At 43.7% G+C, this 16873-nt stretch overlaps 1 protein-coding gene across 1 annotated transcript in view; it reads left to right on the forward strand.

Moving 5' to 3' along the window:
• The window catches only part of LOC124089461 (putative SEC14-like protein 6), a 31222-nt gene that overhangs the window by 12094 nt on the left and 2255 nt on the right, over window positions 1-16873 (forward strand). Inside the window, 6 exon segments of the mRNA XM_046439499.1 lie at window positions 4127-4170; window positions 5691-5750; window positions 5829-6017; window positions 6590-6685; window positions 8752-8812; window positions 8934-9017. Coding sequence (XP_046295455.1) covers window positions 4127-4170; window positions 5691-5750; window positions 5829-6017; window positions 6590-6685; window positions 8752-8812; window positions 8934-9017 — 534 coding nt within the window.

Here is a 16873-nt window from a genome sequence, read left to right on the forward strand (position 1 = left end):
TTCCAAAAATGACAAGAAAAACACCTATCATGAATGCTCCAAATATATTCACTGATGGGTCAAATAATGGTACAGCAGCAGTAGTTACCCCTGATCAAACTTTTACATTTTTAGTACCCAAACAATCAGCTCAAAAGGTAGAGCTTAATGCAGTTTTACAAGCTTTTGTGATGTTTAAAGATTCTGTATTTAATTTATTTTCTGATAGTCAGTATGTAGTTAATGCTATAGTATCTCTTGAAGATGCTGGTAGGATTTCCCCTTCTTCTACTGTTTTCTCTTTGCTTTCCACTATACAAAGTCTAATCTGGGACAGAAAAGATCCATTCTTTATAGGACATATCAGGGCACATACAGGATTGCCTGGAGCCCTTAGTTTGGGCAATGATTTAGCAGATAAAACTACACATGACATACATATTTTCTCTACACTAGAAGAAGCTATAAATTTTCATAAAAAGTTCCATGTCAATGCTAATACTTTACAAAAGCGTTTTAAAATAACTAAGGAACAAGCTAGACAAATAATAAAACAATGTCAAAATTGTGTGACCTTTTTACCACAAGTTAATCTTGGAGTCAATCCTAGAGGATTGATACCTAACCATATTTGGCAGATGGACGTCACACACTTGCCAGAATTTGGAAAATTAAAATATTTGCATGTTACAGTTGATACTTCTTCTGGATTTTTGATGGGCTCCCTTCATGCCGGAGAAAAAACTAAAGATGTTATAGCTCATTGCTTACAAAATTTTGCCACTGTGGGTGTTCCAAAACAGTTAAAAACAGATAATGCCCCTGGTTATACTTCTACCTCTTTTAAACAATTTTGCTCAACATTTGGCATTACTCATATAACAGGAATCCCATACAATCCACAGGGACAAGGCATAGTTGAAAGAGCTCATCAAACTATTAAAATGTACTTATTAAAGCAAAAAGAAGGAATTGGGAAGGGGTATATATTCCCCAAAGATAAACTTAAAATAACCCTTTTTACTCTAAACTTTTTAAATTTGGATTCATCAGGACTTAGTGCTGCGGAAAGGCATATGTGTCCAAAAAATGTGCATAAGCCCAAGGTACTTTGGAAGGATATTCTAACAGGACAATGGAAAGGTCCTGACCCAGTAATTGTCTGGAGTCGGGGGTCTGTTTGTGTGTTTCCACAGGGAGAACAGCAGCCGATTTGGATTCCAGAGAGATTAACCAAGGTCCTGACCCAGTGATTGTCTGGAGTCGGGGGTCTGTTTATGTGTTTCCACAGGGAGAACAGCAGCCGATTTGGATTCCAGAAAGATTAACTAAAGCGATTTCTACAGACCAAAAAGAAGATGATTTGGCTCAAATCCATAACAACTGATATCCAAAACTCCAGTTTGGCTATTCTTACATCTGCAACAGAACCAGGATGCTTTTTTCAATATCGATTTTATTATTGCCCTTTGCCATATCATGAAGTTCTATTTTGTTTTTTGAGCTCATACAGACCTAGGTTAATGTTTTGCTGATCAGTTCTATTTTTTGACTATAGAGTTTTTAAACATTGCAATGGAAATTTCACCTGTAAAAAGTTATAAGGCCTTTACTATAATGTTATGTGTTGTATGTATTATATGTGTGCACACTTGTGTTTTGTGTTATATGTTTGAATGTACGTATGTCCATATATCATATATGATGAGCGCTCATGATAAAATGGATCCAAATATTTTTTTTCCACGTGATTTATATGGTTTAATTTAAATTGGGTAAACAACTGTTGAGGATTGTTTTAATATGTAAACAAAAAAGAAGGTTAACAGATCTGTTTGTTTACTTTCACCTTTCCTTTTCATTATATTTAATAATTCTCTTAAAGATAATGTAAATTGTTAAGAAAATTGTTTTCTTTTAGTGCCTTCTGTAATGTTACATAATTTTTTCTTTAGCCATTATTGCCAGAATTCCTATCTTCATCCCAGTGCTGGTGAAGTCAAAGATAAAACCAATCTACAGCTTCTACAATAGCCATCACTGAACTGCTTGCAGAACTTGCCTGGACACATTGTGAGCTCACCTGTATGCATTGTGAACTATCTGTTGGTACAGCGAATTGTGATAGTGCTGGAGTATTTTTGCTGATGGTGTCACCGGTGGTACAATTTTTCAAAGGAGCCCTCAATTGGCTTAATGTCATGGCATTTTGCATCCTCCTCTACTAGTGATGGTCTAAAATTTGGGGGCCAACAGAAGTGAGGCAAAGAACGTCACCCCCCCACAGGTGCAAAGGCCTATCCACAAGTATGGCTGTATGCTGGACCGGTAGTCAGTGACGGGTATGATCCAATTGCAGTGGTACCAACCTAAGACAGGAGGCTGACGCCTAGAGGTCAGTTCATCCGATGACGACGGGTAAGGACCATATGTTGAATTGGACTGCCTAACAGGCACGGTCCCTAAGCCACATGCTTGTTGTTTAAACAGAGAGGGGGAGATGTTGAGAGCCACAGCCAAAGGGGCCCCAGCAAACTTCCAGCTGCCAGCAAACTTCCAGCTGCTGGCTGATGATTGGCTCACAGCGGCCCCAGCAACATCTAGCTGATTGGCTCCTCGGCCCCAGCAACATCTAGCTGATTGGCTCCTCTGCGGTGATGCTCATTGGGCTGTTTCCCTGCCCTTTCAGACCACGGAGCTGCTCATTGGGGGACTTTTTTGGCTCCGCCCACGTGACCCAGCCAATCGGCCTCAAGAGCAGGAGGATTGTGGGAGGTGGAGAGAAGCTTGTGGGGGAGAGAGAGTCTTGTGGAAAGCCAGTGGTGGCAGTTGAGGCTCTGAGGGTTTTTCCTGAGAGGCTGTTTTGTTTGGCGTGTGTGGTTCTAAAAATAAAGTTAGTTTCTTTTGACAAGTGGCTCCTGATTGTGCCCAGCCAGACTGCGGCATTTTTTTATTACAAATACTTCAGAAGGGATAACATTGTACACTTCCCTTCTGCACATATATGCAAATGCTTTTGTCAGGTTGATCCTAAGAAGTAGGGCTTTTGGGTAATGGACAGCCTTAATTGAGAGGTAAGGAAACTGCACTACAAGAGAGAAAAGATTGTCCCGAAGTCATACTGAAGGTTGGTAATAATATTGGAAAATAAGTTTTGATTTGTACTCTTTATGTATTTTAAGTTATTCACAAATTAAACCAGTGGTTCTCAAAATATGCTCCAGGAAACCCAAAGTGTTCCAAGATCTTTCTGAATCATTAGTTCCTAATGTCTTAACTATTTTTTTTTAATTTTTTCAGTTGTAGATGGATATGATACCTTTATTTTTTTTAATTTTTTATTTTTATGTGGTACCAGGGATCAAACCCAGTGCCTCATGCATGCTAAACAAGCGCTCTACCACTGAGCCACAACCCCCACCCTTAACTATTTTCTTAATAACTCTCTAACATTATTTGCATTTTTCATTCTTGTTTTCTTATACCAGATTTTCCAGAGTCTCTGCAATGTGAAATAACATCATTGCTTTGAACAAAAGGGAATATGTGTTTATGAATTCTTGTATTTAAAAAATTCTCAATTTTAACTTCTAATATGGTAAATATGGGCAGATACAATCCAAATGAACTTAAGCTCATTGCCATCTTTGATGATTTTTAAGTACATAAAGGGTTTCTGAGGCCAAAAAGTTTGTGATTTGCAGATTTAAACAATTCTCAGCCACAAGATTGGAGGGTCTGCTTTCTCACTGACTTTTCTGGAACAACAGGAAAAGGGCCCCCAAGATCCTGGCAGTAGCAGTGGATATGGCAGGGACTTAATTTTCTGTTTCTTTGGATACCTTCTTTTCTTACCTTCCTCCTGGCTAGTGGTTTCACTTCCCACCACTTCCAAGGCCCAGAGAGGGACATTTCCACCATCATCAGCCTAGGGAACCAAGTGGTCTGAACCAAATTTTCCTGGGACTCAGGAAGGGTACGTTGGTTCTTGCTTGAGCCCCCTGTGCCTCCAGGTGTGGATATCAGGGTGCTCTGAATAAGAGGAGACAAAACTAGCCTGGAGAGTGGGGCAGGGAGGGCTGCTCTTTCCTGATGCCCAAAGCAAGCCTTAGGATTCTATAGTCGTGGTCCTGTCCTCTTGTTGCAGCTCAGAGCTTTGACCTGAAAAAATCAGAGGACATGCTGCGGAAGGTGAGTGCAATATCCTCCAGCCTAGCCTGGTCCTGCTTCTTATTTCAAGCCTTATTTCAAGACACAAATTCACTCTTTCATTCATTCAGCATTTATTCAGTCCTGACAGTAAACCTGGCTCTGTGCTAGGAGAAGAGTGAGGTGACAGGAAGAGAGAGAAAAAAGAAAACAGATGAACAAATAAACTAGACAAATAAGAGAATTCCTGAGAGTGGGAAGTACAATGAAAACAGTAAAACAGGAGAGATGGAGAGAGGGAAGGAGGGAGAAAGGGAGGAAGGAAGGAAGGAAGGAAGGAAGGAAGGAAGAAGGGTTGGTCATGGGTATGTCATTTGGGGCATGAATGCCCCAAAGGAGGCAGGCATGTGACGAGAAGAAGCAGAAGGCACAATCCAAGAGCTTCCAGAAGTACAGGGAGGTCACATTGTAGAGAACAATGAGAGAGACAAGGCTGCATGGGTGATCCAGGCCCATCAGCCATGCCCTGCAGGCTTCCATAGAGAGTCTAGGTTTTTTTGTCTAAAAGGGACTAGAGTCCAAGGAATAGGGTTTGACTTTTTTTAAATTTTTAATTGATTTTTTAAAAAATAAATGACAGCAGAATGCATTACAATTCTTATTACACATACACAGCACAATTTTTCATATCTCTGTTTGTATACAAAGTATGTTGACACCAATTCATGTCTTCATACATGTACTTTGGATGATGATGTCCATCACATTTCACCATCCTTGTTAACCCCCTGCCCCCTCCCTTCCCCTCCCACCTCTCTGCCCTATTTACAGTTCATCTATTCCTCCCATGCTCCCCCTCCCTACCCCACTATGAATCAGTCTCCTTTATATCAGAGAAAACATTTGGCATTTGTTTTTTTGGGAGGATTGGCTAACTTCACTTAGCATTATCTTCTCCAACTCCATACATTTACCTGCAAATGCCATGATTTTGTTCTCTTTTATTGCTGAGTAATATTCCATTGTGTATATATGCCACATTTTTTTTATCCATTCATCTACTGAAGGACATCTAGGTTGGTTCTACAGTTTAGCTATTGTGATTGTGCTGCTATAAACATTGATGTGGCTGTGTCCCTGTAGTATGCTGTTTTTAAGTCCTTTGAGGATAGCCCACTGAGTAGAGGGATAACTGGGTCAAATGGTATTTTAATTCTCAGTTTTCCAAGGAATCTCCGTACTGTTTTCCATATTGGCTGACTTTTGCTCCCGTACTGTTTTCCATATTGGTTGGCCATGGGATAGGTGGAACAGACAGAGCAAATGGAGGATGCAGGGAGAGAATCAAGCCTCACCTGGCCCTTTCTGGATCTTTTCTTCCTTTTCCCTCTCAGAATGGTATCCCCTTCTGTACCCATCCTCAGTTCTATGTAGATGGGGTCTGAGAATGCTCTAATTGGCCCCTAGTTGTTGCAGGAAGAAGGACCTGGCCTGATATCCCCAGGTCTCTGTAGAAGCATTTGAGATAAGCCAAGTCTTAAGCCCCTGTCCTGTCTCCGCAGCACATGGAGTTCCGGAAGCAACAGGACCTGGACAACATCCTTGCATGGCAGCCTCCTGAGGTGTGTCTCCCTCAAACCTGCCCCTGCTCCCCAGACCCTCAACCCAAGACCCTGAGCCCCCTTCTTGTGGTCATCCAGGTGGTCAAGATATAGGGCGCTAATAGCATCTGTGGCCATGACCGTGAGGGTGGCCCTCTCTGGTACCACATCGCAGCAGGCCTGGACGTCAAGGGCCTCTTCCTCTCCGCCACCAAACAGGATCTGCTCAGGGACAAATTCCAGAACTGTGAGCTGCTCCTGCACCAATGTGAACTGCAGACTCAGAAGGTGTGAGCACCTGCCATCCCCCCACCCCCGCCACACACACGGCCTGCTGCCCGGCACCCTCAAGGCTGCCCCACAGCATCCATGCACCTTCCCATATTCTGGACCCACATCCAGAATCTGCCTCCCAAAGCTCCTTGACTCCTGTGCTCCTAGTAGCACCCAGGATGGAATGAGAGGCCAAAGATCTACCCAAGGCCACAAAACACACGGCTGAGCTAGAACTCATTCCTCTCCTGACTGTCCCCAGGGTTGTGCTCAGCCTCTGGGCTAACCTGCCCTCTGCAGCCTCATTTGAAGAGGGAGATATCTCATTCCCCCTATACAGAGAAGGGAACTGAGATACAGTGATTTGCCTTATAGTGGACGGATGAAGAAGGCAGGCCTTGGGCCATTCTGGTTCTGGCCTTGCTTAGAATAGCCCCTTCTCTGCACCTCTCTCCTTGACATGAAACCTCCAAGCCAGGAAAAACCAAGACAAACCAATGCCCTAGGATTAAGCATAGCCCTGTCTTGGCTGGGACATGGGGGACACTGACTCTCACAGACACTCATCTCCTGATATTATCTTGCAGTTGGGAAAGAAGGTGGAGAAAATCACAGCCATTGTTGATTTGGAGGGGCTGAGCCTGCGGCATTTGTGGAAGCCAGGAGTGGAGTTTGCTCAGGAAGTGAGGTGATCTCTTTCCTCCTCCCCAGCAGGATTCCAGGTGGCCCAAATACCGGGCCTTTCCCTCTCCAATTGTTGATGTGGGTGGTCCTCCTGTCTCCCATTGCCAGGTAAGTATCCACCCAAGCATTGGCAGCAATGTGTCAAAGCCACAGTCCTGCATTGAGACTTGGCATCCCAAAATCACCATCTGGTACCCAACAGGTCACAATGAAGTCTATCCCAGACCTACCAGGGGACCTGTGGATGCCTTCCTTTTTCATACTCCCATCTCATTCCCAGATACCCACTGATCTTCCTCTCCCCAGGAGCTACCCACCCCCCCCCCAGCTTCAAGCCTCTGACATTCTTTGTTGCTTCTTTCCTGGGAGTTAGTAGGTGCTAGGGGTTCTGAGGAGGGAAGGAAAAGTGAGTAGAGGCCTGTGCCACAGAAGCAGAAGTTTTACTTTTCCTTTCTTTTTGTTTCACTCAGGATAGCAAAGAACCTAAATTAAACTTTTTTTTTTGTAATGGCTTGATTAGTATTCTTACTATCTGTTTAAAGAAAAGGCCACAAAAACATTGTATGAAATGAAATCCAGCTGAACAAAAAAGGGATGTTCCTCCACTTAAAACGATTCTACTTCATGATCATTTGGTTTTACCATGGTGCAAAAGCAATAGGCATTCATTGGAAACTGTCCTTAAAGTTTTGAATTTGGATCTTTTCCTGGGCTGGTGATATGGGATACAGTATTCTTGTGATGCTGAGTTGTGTGAGCCACAGTTCCCAGTCAGTCCTGCGATCACAAGGGGAAACAACTCTCGCTCTGTGCTGCTAAGCCAGGATGTCCTGCAGCTTAGGTGGATTCAATGCATTTTCCCTTAGGGTATATTCAGCTTACATAGGGTTTATCTAGATGCAACCCCATTGTAAAGTCAAGAAGCTTCTGTAGATGAAACATCCAGAATAGTCTAGGCTCAAGAGACAGAAAGTCTACTCATGATTGCCTTGGGTAGAGGGAAGGAGAATGGGAAGTTACTGTTCATGGGTACAAGATTTCCTTTGGGTCAGTTAAAAATGTTCTGGAGCTAGATAGCAGTGATGGTTGCACAACCTTGTGACTAAAAGCTACTGAATTTTTGTCGCGACCCCTCGCCGGCAAGGGAAAACACGACACAGGATTCTTCTTTCAGCAGTTTATTCAGGCTTTGTTTCATTTATCATCTTCTAGTGACCCCCCCCCCCTCCCTGAGCGCCCAAGCACAGCCTAATAAAGCCTCCCGCATACCAATCCCAAGCTGCCACGTGGATCTCTCTCATAGGGTGGTAAGGGATTGCGCGCCAACTCTCCAAAAAAGGAGTTGTTTATCACAGGCCACAGTGGAAGCCGGCGCCATCTTCTAATGGCGGCCACAGTCTATAAGAATGGCTTACCACAAATTTTACACTTGGATAGGGTAAGATGTATGATATGAAAATAACTTAATTTTAAAAAACATGTCTTGCAATTTTGAATATTATACATCAAGTCTGTCTCAGTCCTGAAGTTGAACTATTGTCTGAGTCATAGGGGAGGGAGCCTTCTAGAGTCTTGAATGGGAATTTTCTTGTCTGCATGAGTGGGGACCTACCTATCAAGAATATATACCAATGAGATTGGGCGCGGTGGTGCACACCTATAATCCCAGCAGCTTGGGAGGTGAAGGCAGGAGGATCACAAGTTCAAAGCCAGCCTCAGCAATTTAGCAAGGCTTGCTAAGCAACTCAGTGAGACCCTGTCTCTAATAAAATACAAAATAGGGCTGGGGATGTGGCTCAGTGGTCAAGTGCCCCTGAGGTCAATCCCTGGTACCTGAAAAAAAAAAAAAATATATATATATATATATCAATGGCATCAAGGAGATGACTGGGACCAGGACTCAACTGGGAAGTGTGGCTCTACTATGTGCCTGAGCATCTGTGTGCATGTCTTGGATAGCTGGCAGTAAAGGACAACCAAGGGTGTGCCCTCTGGAGCCTTGAGGGTGGGGCAGACATAGGGGATAGTATTTATACACATTTCACTTCTGTCTTTGACTCCACAGTTTCTCTCTGCACTCGAGGCAAATTACCCTGAGATTTTAAAGCATATAATTATTGTGAGACGTAAGTGAATCAACCCATTTGGGGATTGGGGGATGTGGAGGTGATGGGTAGGCACCTGAGACCCCAGGAGAGCCAGTTCCCCCAGCTGACTGCCCAAGGGAGAGCTCTGTGCCTGTTTCAGCCCCCAGCCTGTTTGCCGTGGCCTTCAACCTGATTAAGTCCTACATGAGTAAGGAGACATGCAGGAAGGTGGTGATTCTGGGAGGTGAGTGAGTCGTCTGGGGCCTCCTCTGCAGCCTGGAGCCTGAGCTAGGTTCTGCCCCTCAGCAGACCTGATGGTACCTGCATCTGAGGGCACCAGGCTTTGGGGCCCACAGCTTCGTGGCAACTGCTCTGGTAATGTGCATAATAGCAAGAGGGCAAAGGGACCAGGAGGGTCTTCGAGGGTCATCTCCAGAGGCAGGATTGGGGGGGGCCCTGATTTGAGGTTGGGAGGTTTGGATTTAAGGGTTGACTTTGCAACTTACTAGCTGAAGAGAGATGTATCACTTGCTGTGTTTGTCTCAGTTTTCTCATTCATCCATAAAGTGAGGAAAATGAGACCCAGGTTTTTCCAAGTTATACAACTCATTCTATTTAGAAATATGGAAAATTCAGAAATGGATAAGGAAGGAGGGAAAATCTTGTCACTGAAGGAACTACTGGTAACATCTACTGTCTATTTCAAAGGAATATACTTCCAAAAATTAAAATGTGCTTCCCACCTATTACCATTTTGTTATCACTTATCATGTGATAAACATTTTTCCATTTTAGCAAAATTACATTTAGGTTGTATTATTTTTACCATTAGAAACAAATCAAGGAATTCTGGGTTCGAGACGGGGGAAGGAAGCGGTCCAATTTGGTTCTCCACACCGGTCAGACCATAGAGGAGGCCAGCGGCCACCATCTTGGAGAGCTGACGTCACCATCCCTGTTTTCGACTGATCGCAGCTCATTCAGCCATAGAACAGGTAATTTCAGGCTGCCATTCGCCTGCGGCTTGCAGACAAATTACTCAGGCTCAGTGCTAAATAACCCGCGGAAACTGCTTCTTGGAGCCTGCTCTTATCAGAGCATACAACGAGCACGGAGCGGCCGAGTTCCGGCTCCCGGAACTGCTCTGGCCCAGGGCTAAGGAGTCCGCAGAAACTGCTTCTCAGTCCGGGTCCTGCTGAGTGCTGTGGAGGTAAATACCAACCGAGCCTTCGTGGGCAGTGGCAACAGGACTGAGACGGGGCCTGTGAGGGCCGGTCAGGACTCACCCGTTGCTTTGGTCACCCGGCAAAGGGAACGAAATGCTGCCATTCGCATAGGATACCAACATGGCAGAGATCTGATGTCATCAGAAAGCGGCAGAGGAGAGAACTTCATCAATACCAGCAGCGACAGAAACAGTTGGTCTCCTGGTAGGGAGGGTGAGTCACAGACACCCGAGTCTCTCTCGCTTTGTCATCGAGCCAGAGGGGAAGAGCTGGGCCGCCGCCAGCGCCCGAAGCAGGCCCAGCGGCTCTCGCCGGCGTGGTGGTCGTGTCACCCCAATTGGAGAGGGGGCAGAGCGGAGCCGCCACCCGCGCCCGCAAGGTGGGCAGACCTGCGACCAACCGGCAGAACAGGCCCAGGGGTCCGCGGGCGTGGTAGGAGGGGCAGGGCAGAGCCGCCGCCAGCGCCTGCAAGGTAAGCAGACCTGCGACAGACTGGCGGATCAGGCCCAGCGGCCTGCCAGCGTGGTACACACGTCACCCCAACGGGAGTAGGGGCAGAGCAGAGCCTTCCCCCGCACCTGGATCAGGCCCAGCAGCCCGCCCGTGTGGTGGTCACGTGACCCCAATTGGAGTGGGGGCAGAGCAGAGCCGCCGCCCGCGCCAGGAACAGGCCCAGCGACCTGCCGGCGTGGTAGTCACGACACCCCAATTGGAGTAGGGGCAGAGCAGAGCCGCCACCCGTGCCCGAAAGGTGGGCAGACCTGCAACCGACCAGCGGGACAGGCCCAGTGGCCTGCCGGTGCGACAGACACATCACCCCATTTGGAGTAGGGGCAGAGCAGAGCTGCCGCCCGTGCCCGCAAGGTAGGCAGACCTGCGAACGACCGGTGGAACAGGCCCAGCGGCTGGCCAGGGTGGTAGGCACGTCACCCTATTGGAGTAGGAACAGAGCAGAGCCTTCGCCCGCGCCCGGAACAGGCCCAGCGGTCCACGGGTGTGGTAGACAAGTCACACCAATTGGAGGGGGGGCAGAGCAGAGCCGCCGCCCGCGCCTGCAGGGTAGGCAGACCTGCAACCGACCAGCAGATCAGGCCCAGTGGCCTGCCGGCGTGGTACACACGTCACCCCAATTAGAGTAGGGGCAGAGCAGAGCGGCCGCCCACACCCGGAACAGGCCCAGTGACCTGCCGGCGTGGTAGTAACGACACCCCAATTGGAGTAAGGGCAGAGCAGAGCCGCCTCCCGCGCCCGGAATAAGCCCAGCGACCTGCCGGCGAGGTAGACACGTCACCCCAATTGGAGTAAGGGCAGAGCAGAGCCGCCGCCCGCGCCTGCAAGGTAGACAGACCTGCGACCGACCGACCGGCAGAACAGGCCCAGGGGTCCGCGGGCGTGGTAGACACCTCACACCAATTGGAGGAAGGGCAGAGCAGAGCCGCCGCCCGCACCTGCAAGGTAGGCAGACCGCCGCCCGACCCTGCAAGGGAGACTTTTCAACTATACAAGAGCAATATAAATATATAGGGGGAAAAAATTTTCAAAAACACAACAGTTTCACCAAGCAGAAAGAAACGCAAGCAGTATGAAAAGACAAGGAAAGAAAGGACCACAAGCAATGCAGGTCAACTCAACTTTAGAAGAGGTAACAGCTGCAGCAGATGGAATGTCAGATAAGGAATTCAGGATATACATGCTTCAGATGATCTGGAGTATCAAGGAAGACATTAGACAGCAAAATCAGACAATGAAAGATCACTTCGACAATGAATTACACAAACAAATCCAGGAAGCAAAACATCAACTATACAGGGAGATAGAGGTTATAAAAAACAAACAAACAGAAATCCTAGAAATGCAGGAAGCAATAAACCAACTTAAAAACTCAATTGAGAATACTACCAGCAGAGTAGAACACTTAGAAGATAGAACATCAGACAATGAAGACAAAGTATTTCAACTTGAAAAGAACATAGACAGCTCAGCAAGACTGTTAAGAAACCATGAGCAGAACATCCAAGAAATATGGGATAACATAAAGAGACCAAACTTAAGAGTCATTGGAATACAGGAAGGTATAGAGCTCCAAACCAAAGGAATGAGCAATCTATTCCATGAAATAATACGAGAAAACTTCCCAGACTTGAAGAATGAGACAGAATCCCAAATCCTAGAAGCCTACAGGATGCCGAATGTGCAAAATCATAAGAGATCCACACCTAGACACATTATAATGAAGATGCCCAACATACAGAATAAGGAGAGAATTTTAAAAGCTATAAGAGAAAGGAAGCAGATTACATTTAGGGGTAAGCCAATCAGGATAACAGCTGATCTTTCAACACAGACTCTGAAAGCTAGAAGATCCTGGAATAACATATTTCAAACACTGAAAGAAAATGGGTTCCAACCAAGAATTGTGTATCCAGCGAAATTAAGCTTCAGGATGGAAGATGAAATTAAAACCTTCCATGATAAACAAAAGTTAAAAGAATTTGCAGCTAGAAAACCATCTCTTCAAAACATCCTCGGCAAAACATTACAGGAAGAGGAAATGGAAAATAACAATGAAAACCAACAGTGGGAGGTAGGACAGTAAAGGGGGAGAAAATAATCAAAGAGGAAAACAAACCATATTTAGTAACAGAAATAAACAAATATGGCTGGAAGAACAACCCATATCTCAATAATAACCCTAAATGTTAATGGCTTAAACTCACCAATTAAGAGACACAGGCTAGTAGAATGGATCACAAAACAAGACCCAACAATATGCTGCCTACAGGAGACACATTTGATAGGAAAAGACATACATAGGCTGAAGGTGAAAGGTTGGGAAAAATCATATCACTCATATGGACTTCGGAAACAAGCAGGAGTGTCCATACTCATATCAAATAAAATAGATTTCAAGCCAAAGTTAATCAAAAGGGATAAAGAGGGACACTACATACTGCTTAAGGGAAGCATACACCAACAAGACATAACAATCATAAATATATATGCCCCAAACAAAGGTGCAGCTATGTTCATCAAACAAACTCTTCTCAAGTTCAAGAGTCTAATAGACCACCATACAATAATCATGGGAGACTTCAACACACCTCTCTCGCCACTGGACAGATCTTCCAAACAAAAGTTGAATAAGGAAACTATAGAACTCAATAACACAATTAATAACCTAGACTTAATTGACATATATAGAATATACCACCCAACATCAAGCAGTTACACTTTTTTCTCAGCAGCACATGGATCCTTCTCAAAAATAGATAATATATTATGTCACAGGGCAACTCTTAGACAATATAAAGGAGTAGAGATAATACCATGCATCTTATCTGATCATAATGGAATGAAACTGAAAATCAATGATGAAAGAAGGAAGGAAAAAGCATACATCACTTGGAGAATGAACAATAGGTTACTGAATGATCAATGGGTTATAGAAGACATCAAGGAGGAAATTAAAAAATTCTTAGAGATAAATGAAAACACAGACACAACATATCGGAATCTATGGGACACATTGAAAGCAGTTCTAAGAGGAAAATTCATTGCTTGGAGTTCATTCCTTAAAAAAAGAAAAAACCAACAAATAAATGATCTCATACTTCATCTCAAAATCCTAGAAAAAGAAGAGCAAAACAACAGCAAAAGAAGTAGAAGGCAAGAAATAATTAAAATCAGAGCTGAAATTAATGAAATCGAAACAAAAGAAACAATTGAAAAAATTGACAAAACTAAAAGTTGGTTCTTTGAAAAAATAAACAAAATCGACAGACCCTTAGCCATGCTAATGAAGAGAAGAAGAGAGAGAACTCAAATTACTAGCATGTGGGATGAAAAAGGCAATATCACAACAGACACTTCAGAAATACAGAAGATAATCAAAAATTATTTTGAATCCTTATACTCCAATAAATTAGAAGATAGTGAAGGCATCGATAAATTTCTTAAGTCATATTATCTGCCCAGATTGAGTCAGGAGGATATAGACAACCTAAACAGACCAATATCAATTGAGGAAATAGAAGAAACCATCAAAAGACTACCAACTAAGAAAAGCCCAGGACCGGATGGGTATACAGAAGAGTTTCACAAAACCTTTAAAGAGGAACTAATACCAATACTTTTCAAGCTACTTCAGGAAATAGAAAAAGAGGGAGAACTTCCAAATTCATTCTTCGAGGCCAACATCACCCTGATACCTAAACCAGACAAAGACACTTCAAAGAAAGAAAACTACAGACCAATATCTCTAATGAACCTAGATGCAAAAATCCTCAATAAAATTCTGGCGAATCGGATACAAAAACATATCAAAAAAATTGTGCACCATGATCAAGTAGGATTCATCCCTGGGATGCAAGGCTGGTTCAATATACGGAAATCAATAAATGTTATTCACCACATCAATAGACTTAAAAATAAGAACCATATGATCATCTCGATAGATGTGGAAAAAGCATTCGACAAAGTACAGCATCCCTTTATGTTCAAAATTCTAGAAAAACTAGGGATAACAGGAACATACCTCAATATTGTAAAAGCAATCTATGCTAAGCCTCAGGCTAGCATCATTCTGAATGGAGAAAAATTGAAGGCATTCCCTCTAAAATCTGGAACAAGACAGGGATGCCCTCTCTCACCACTTCTGTTCAACATAGTTCTCGAAACACTGGCCAGAGCAATTAGACAGATGAAAGAAATTAAAGGCATAAAAATAGGAAAAGAAGAGCTTAAATTATCACTATTTGCAGGTGACATGATTCTATACCTAGCAGACCCAAAAGGGTCTACAAAGAAACTATTAGAGCTAATAAATGAATTCAACAAAGTGGCAGGATATAAAATCAACACGCATAAATCAAAGGCATTCCTGTATATCAGCGACAAATCCTCTGAAATGGAAATGAGGACAACCACTCCATTCACAATATCTTCAAAAAAAATAAAACACTTGGGAATCAACCTAACAAAAGAGGTGAAAGACTTATACAATGAAAACTACAGAACCCTAAAGAGAGAAATAGAAGAAGATCTTAGAAGATGGAAAAATATACCCTGTTCATGGATAGGCAGAACTAACATCATCAAAATGGCGATATTACCAAAAGTTCTCTATAGGTTTAATGCAATGCCAATCAAAATCCCAACAGCATTTCTTGTAGAAATAGAGAAAGCAATCATGAAATTCATATGGAAAAATAAAAGACCCAGAATAGCAAAAATAATGCTAAGCAGGAAGTGTGAATCAGGCGGTATAGCGATACCAGACTTCAAACTATACTACAGAGCAATAGTAACAAAAACAGCATGGTACTGGTACCAAAACAGGCGGGTGGACCAATGGTACAGAATAGAGGACACAGAAACCAATCCACAAAACTACAACTATCTTATATTTGATAAAGGGGCTAAAAGCATGCAATGGAGGAAGGATAGCATCTTCAACAAATGGTGCTGGGAAAACTGGAAATCCATATGCAACAAAATGAAACTGAATCCCTTTCTCTCACCATGCACAAAAGTTAATTCAAAATGGATCAAGGAGCTTGATATCAAATCAGAGACACGCCGTCTGATAGAAGAAAAAGTTGGCTACGATCTACATACTGTGAGGTCGGGCTCCAAATTCCTCAATAGGACACCCATAGCACAAAAGTTAATAACCAGAATCAACGAATGGGACTTACTCAAACTAAAAAGTTTTTTCTCAGCAAAAGAAACAATAAGAGAGGTAAATAGGGAGCCTACATCCTGGGAACAAATCTTTACTCCTCACACTTCAGATAGAGCCCTAATATCCAGAGTATACAAAGAACTCAAAAAATTAAACAATAAGAAAACAAATAACCCAATCAACAAATGGGCCAAGGACCTGAACAGACACTTCTCAGAGGACGACATACAATCAATCAACAAGTACATGAAAAAATGCTCACCATCTCTAGCAGTCAGAGAAATGCAAATCAAAACCACCCTAAGATACCATCTCACTCCAGTAAGATTGGCAGCCATTAGGAAGTCAAACAACAACAAGTGCTGGCGAGGATGTGGGGAAAAGGGTACACTTGTACATTGCTGGTGGGACTGCAAATTGGTGCAGCCAATTTGGAAAGCAGTATGGAGATTTCTTGGAAAGCTGGGAATGGAGCCACCATTTGACCCAGCTATTCCCCTTCTCGGTCTATTCCCTAAAGACCTAAAAAGAGCATGCTACAGGGGGACACTGCTACATCGATGGTCATAGCAGCACAATTCACAATAGCAAGACTGTGGAACCAACCTAGATGCCCTTCAATAGACGAATGGATAAAAAAAAATTTGGCATTTATACACAATGGAGTATTACTCTGCATTAAAAAATGACAAAATCATAGAATTTGCAGGGAAATGGATGGCATTAGAGCAGATTATGCTAAATGAAGCTAGCCAATCCCTAAAAAACAAATGCCAAATGTCTTCTTTGATATAAGGAGAGTAACTAAGAACAGAGTAGGGACGAAGAGCATGAGAAGAAGATTAACATTAAACAGGGATGAGAGGTGGGAGGGAAAGGGAGAGAGAAGGGAAATTGCATGGAAATGGAAGGAGACCCTCAGGGTTATACAAAAGTACATACAAGAGGAAGTGAGGGGAAAGGGAAAAATAATACAAGGGGGAGAAATGAATGACAGTAGAGGGGGTAGAGAGAGAAGAGAGGAGGGGAGGGGAGGGGAGGGGGGATAGTAGAGGATAGGAAAGGCAGCAGAACACAACAGACACTAGTATGGCAATATGTAAATCAATGGATGTGTAACTGGTGTGATTCTGCAATCTGTATATGGGGTAAAAATGGGAGTTCATAACCCACTTGAATCAAAGTGTGAAA

Source organism: Marmota monax, unplaced genomic scaffold (genome assembly GCF_021218885.2).
Source record: "Marmota monax isolate L192 unplaced genomic scaffold, Marmota_monax_Labrador192_F-V1.1 WCK01_AAM20220418_F8-fsc00253, whole genome shotgun sequence".
NCBI lineage: Eukaryota > Metazoa > Chordata > Mammalia > Rodentia > Sciuridae > Marmota > Marmota monax.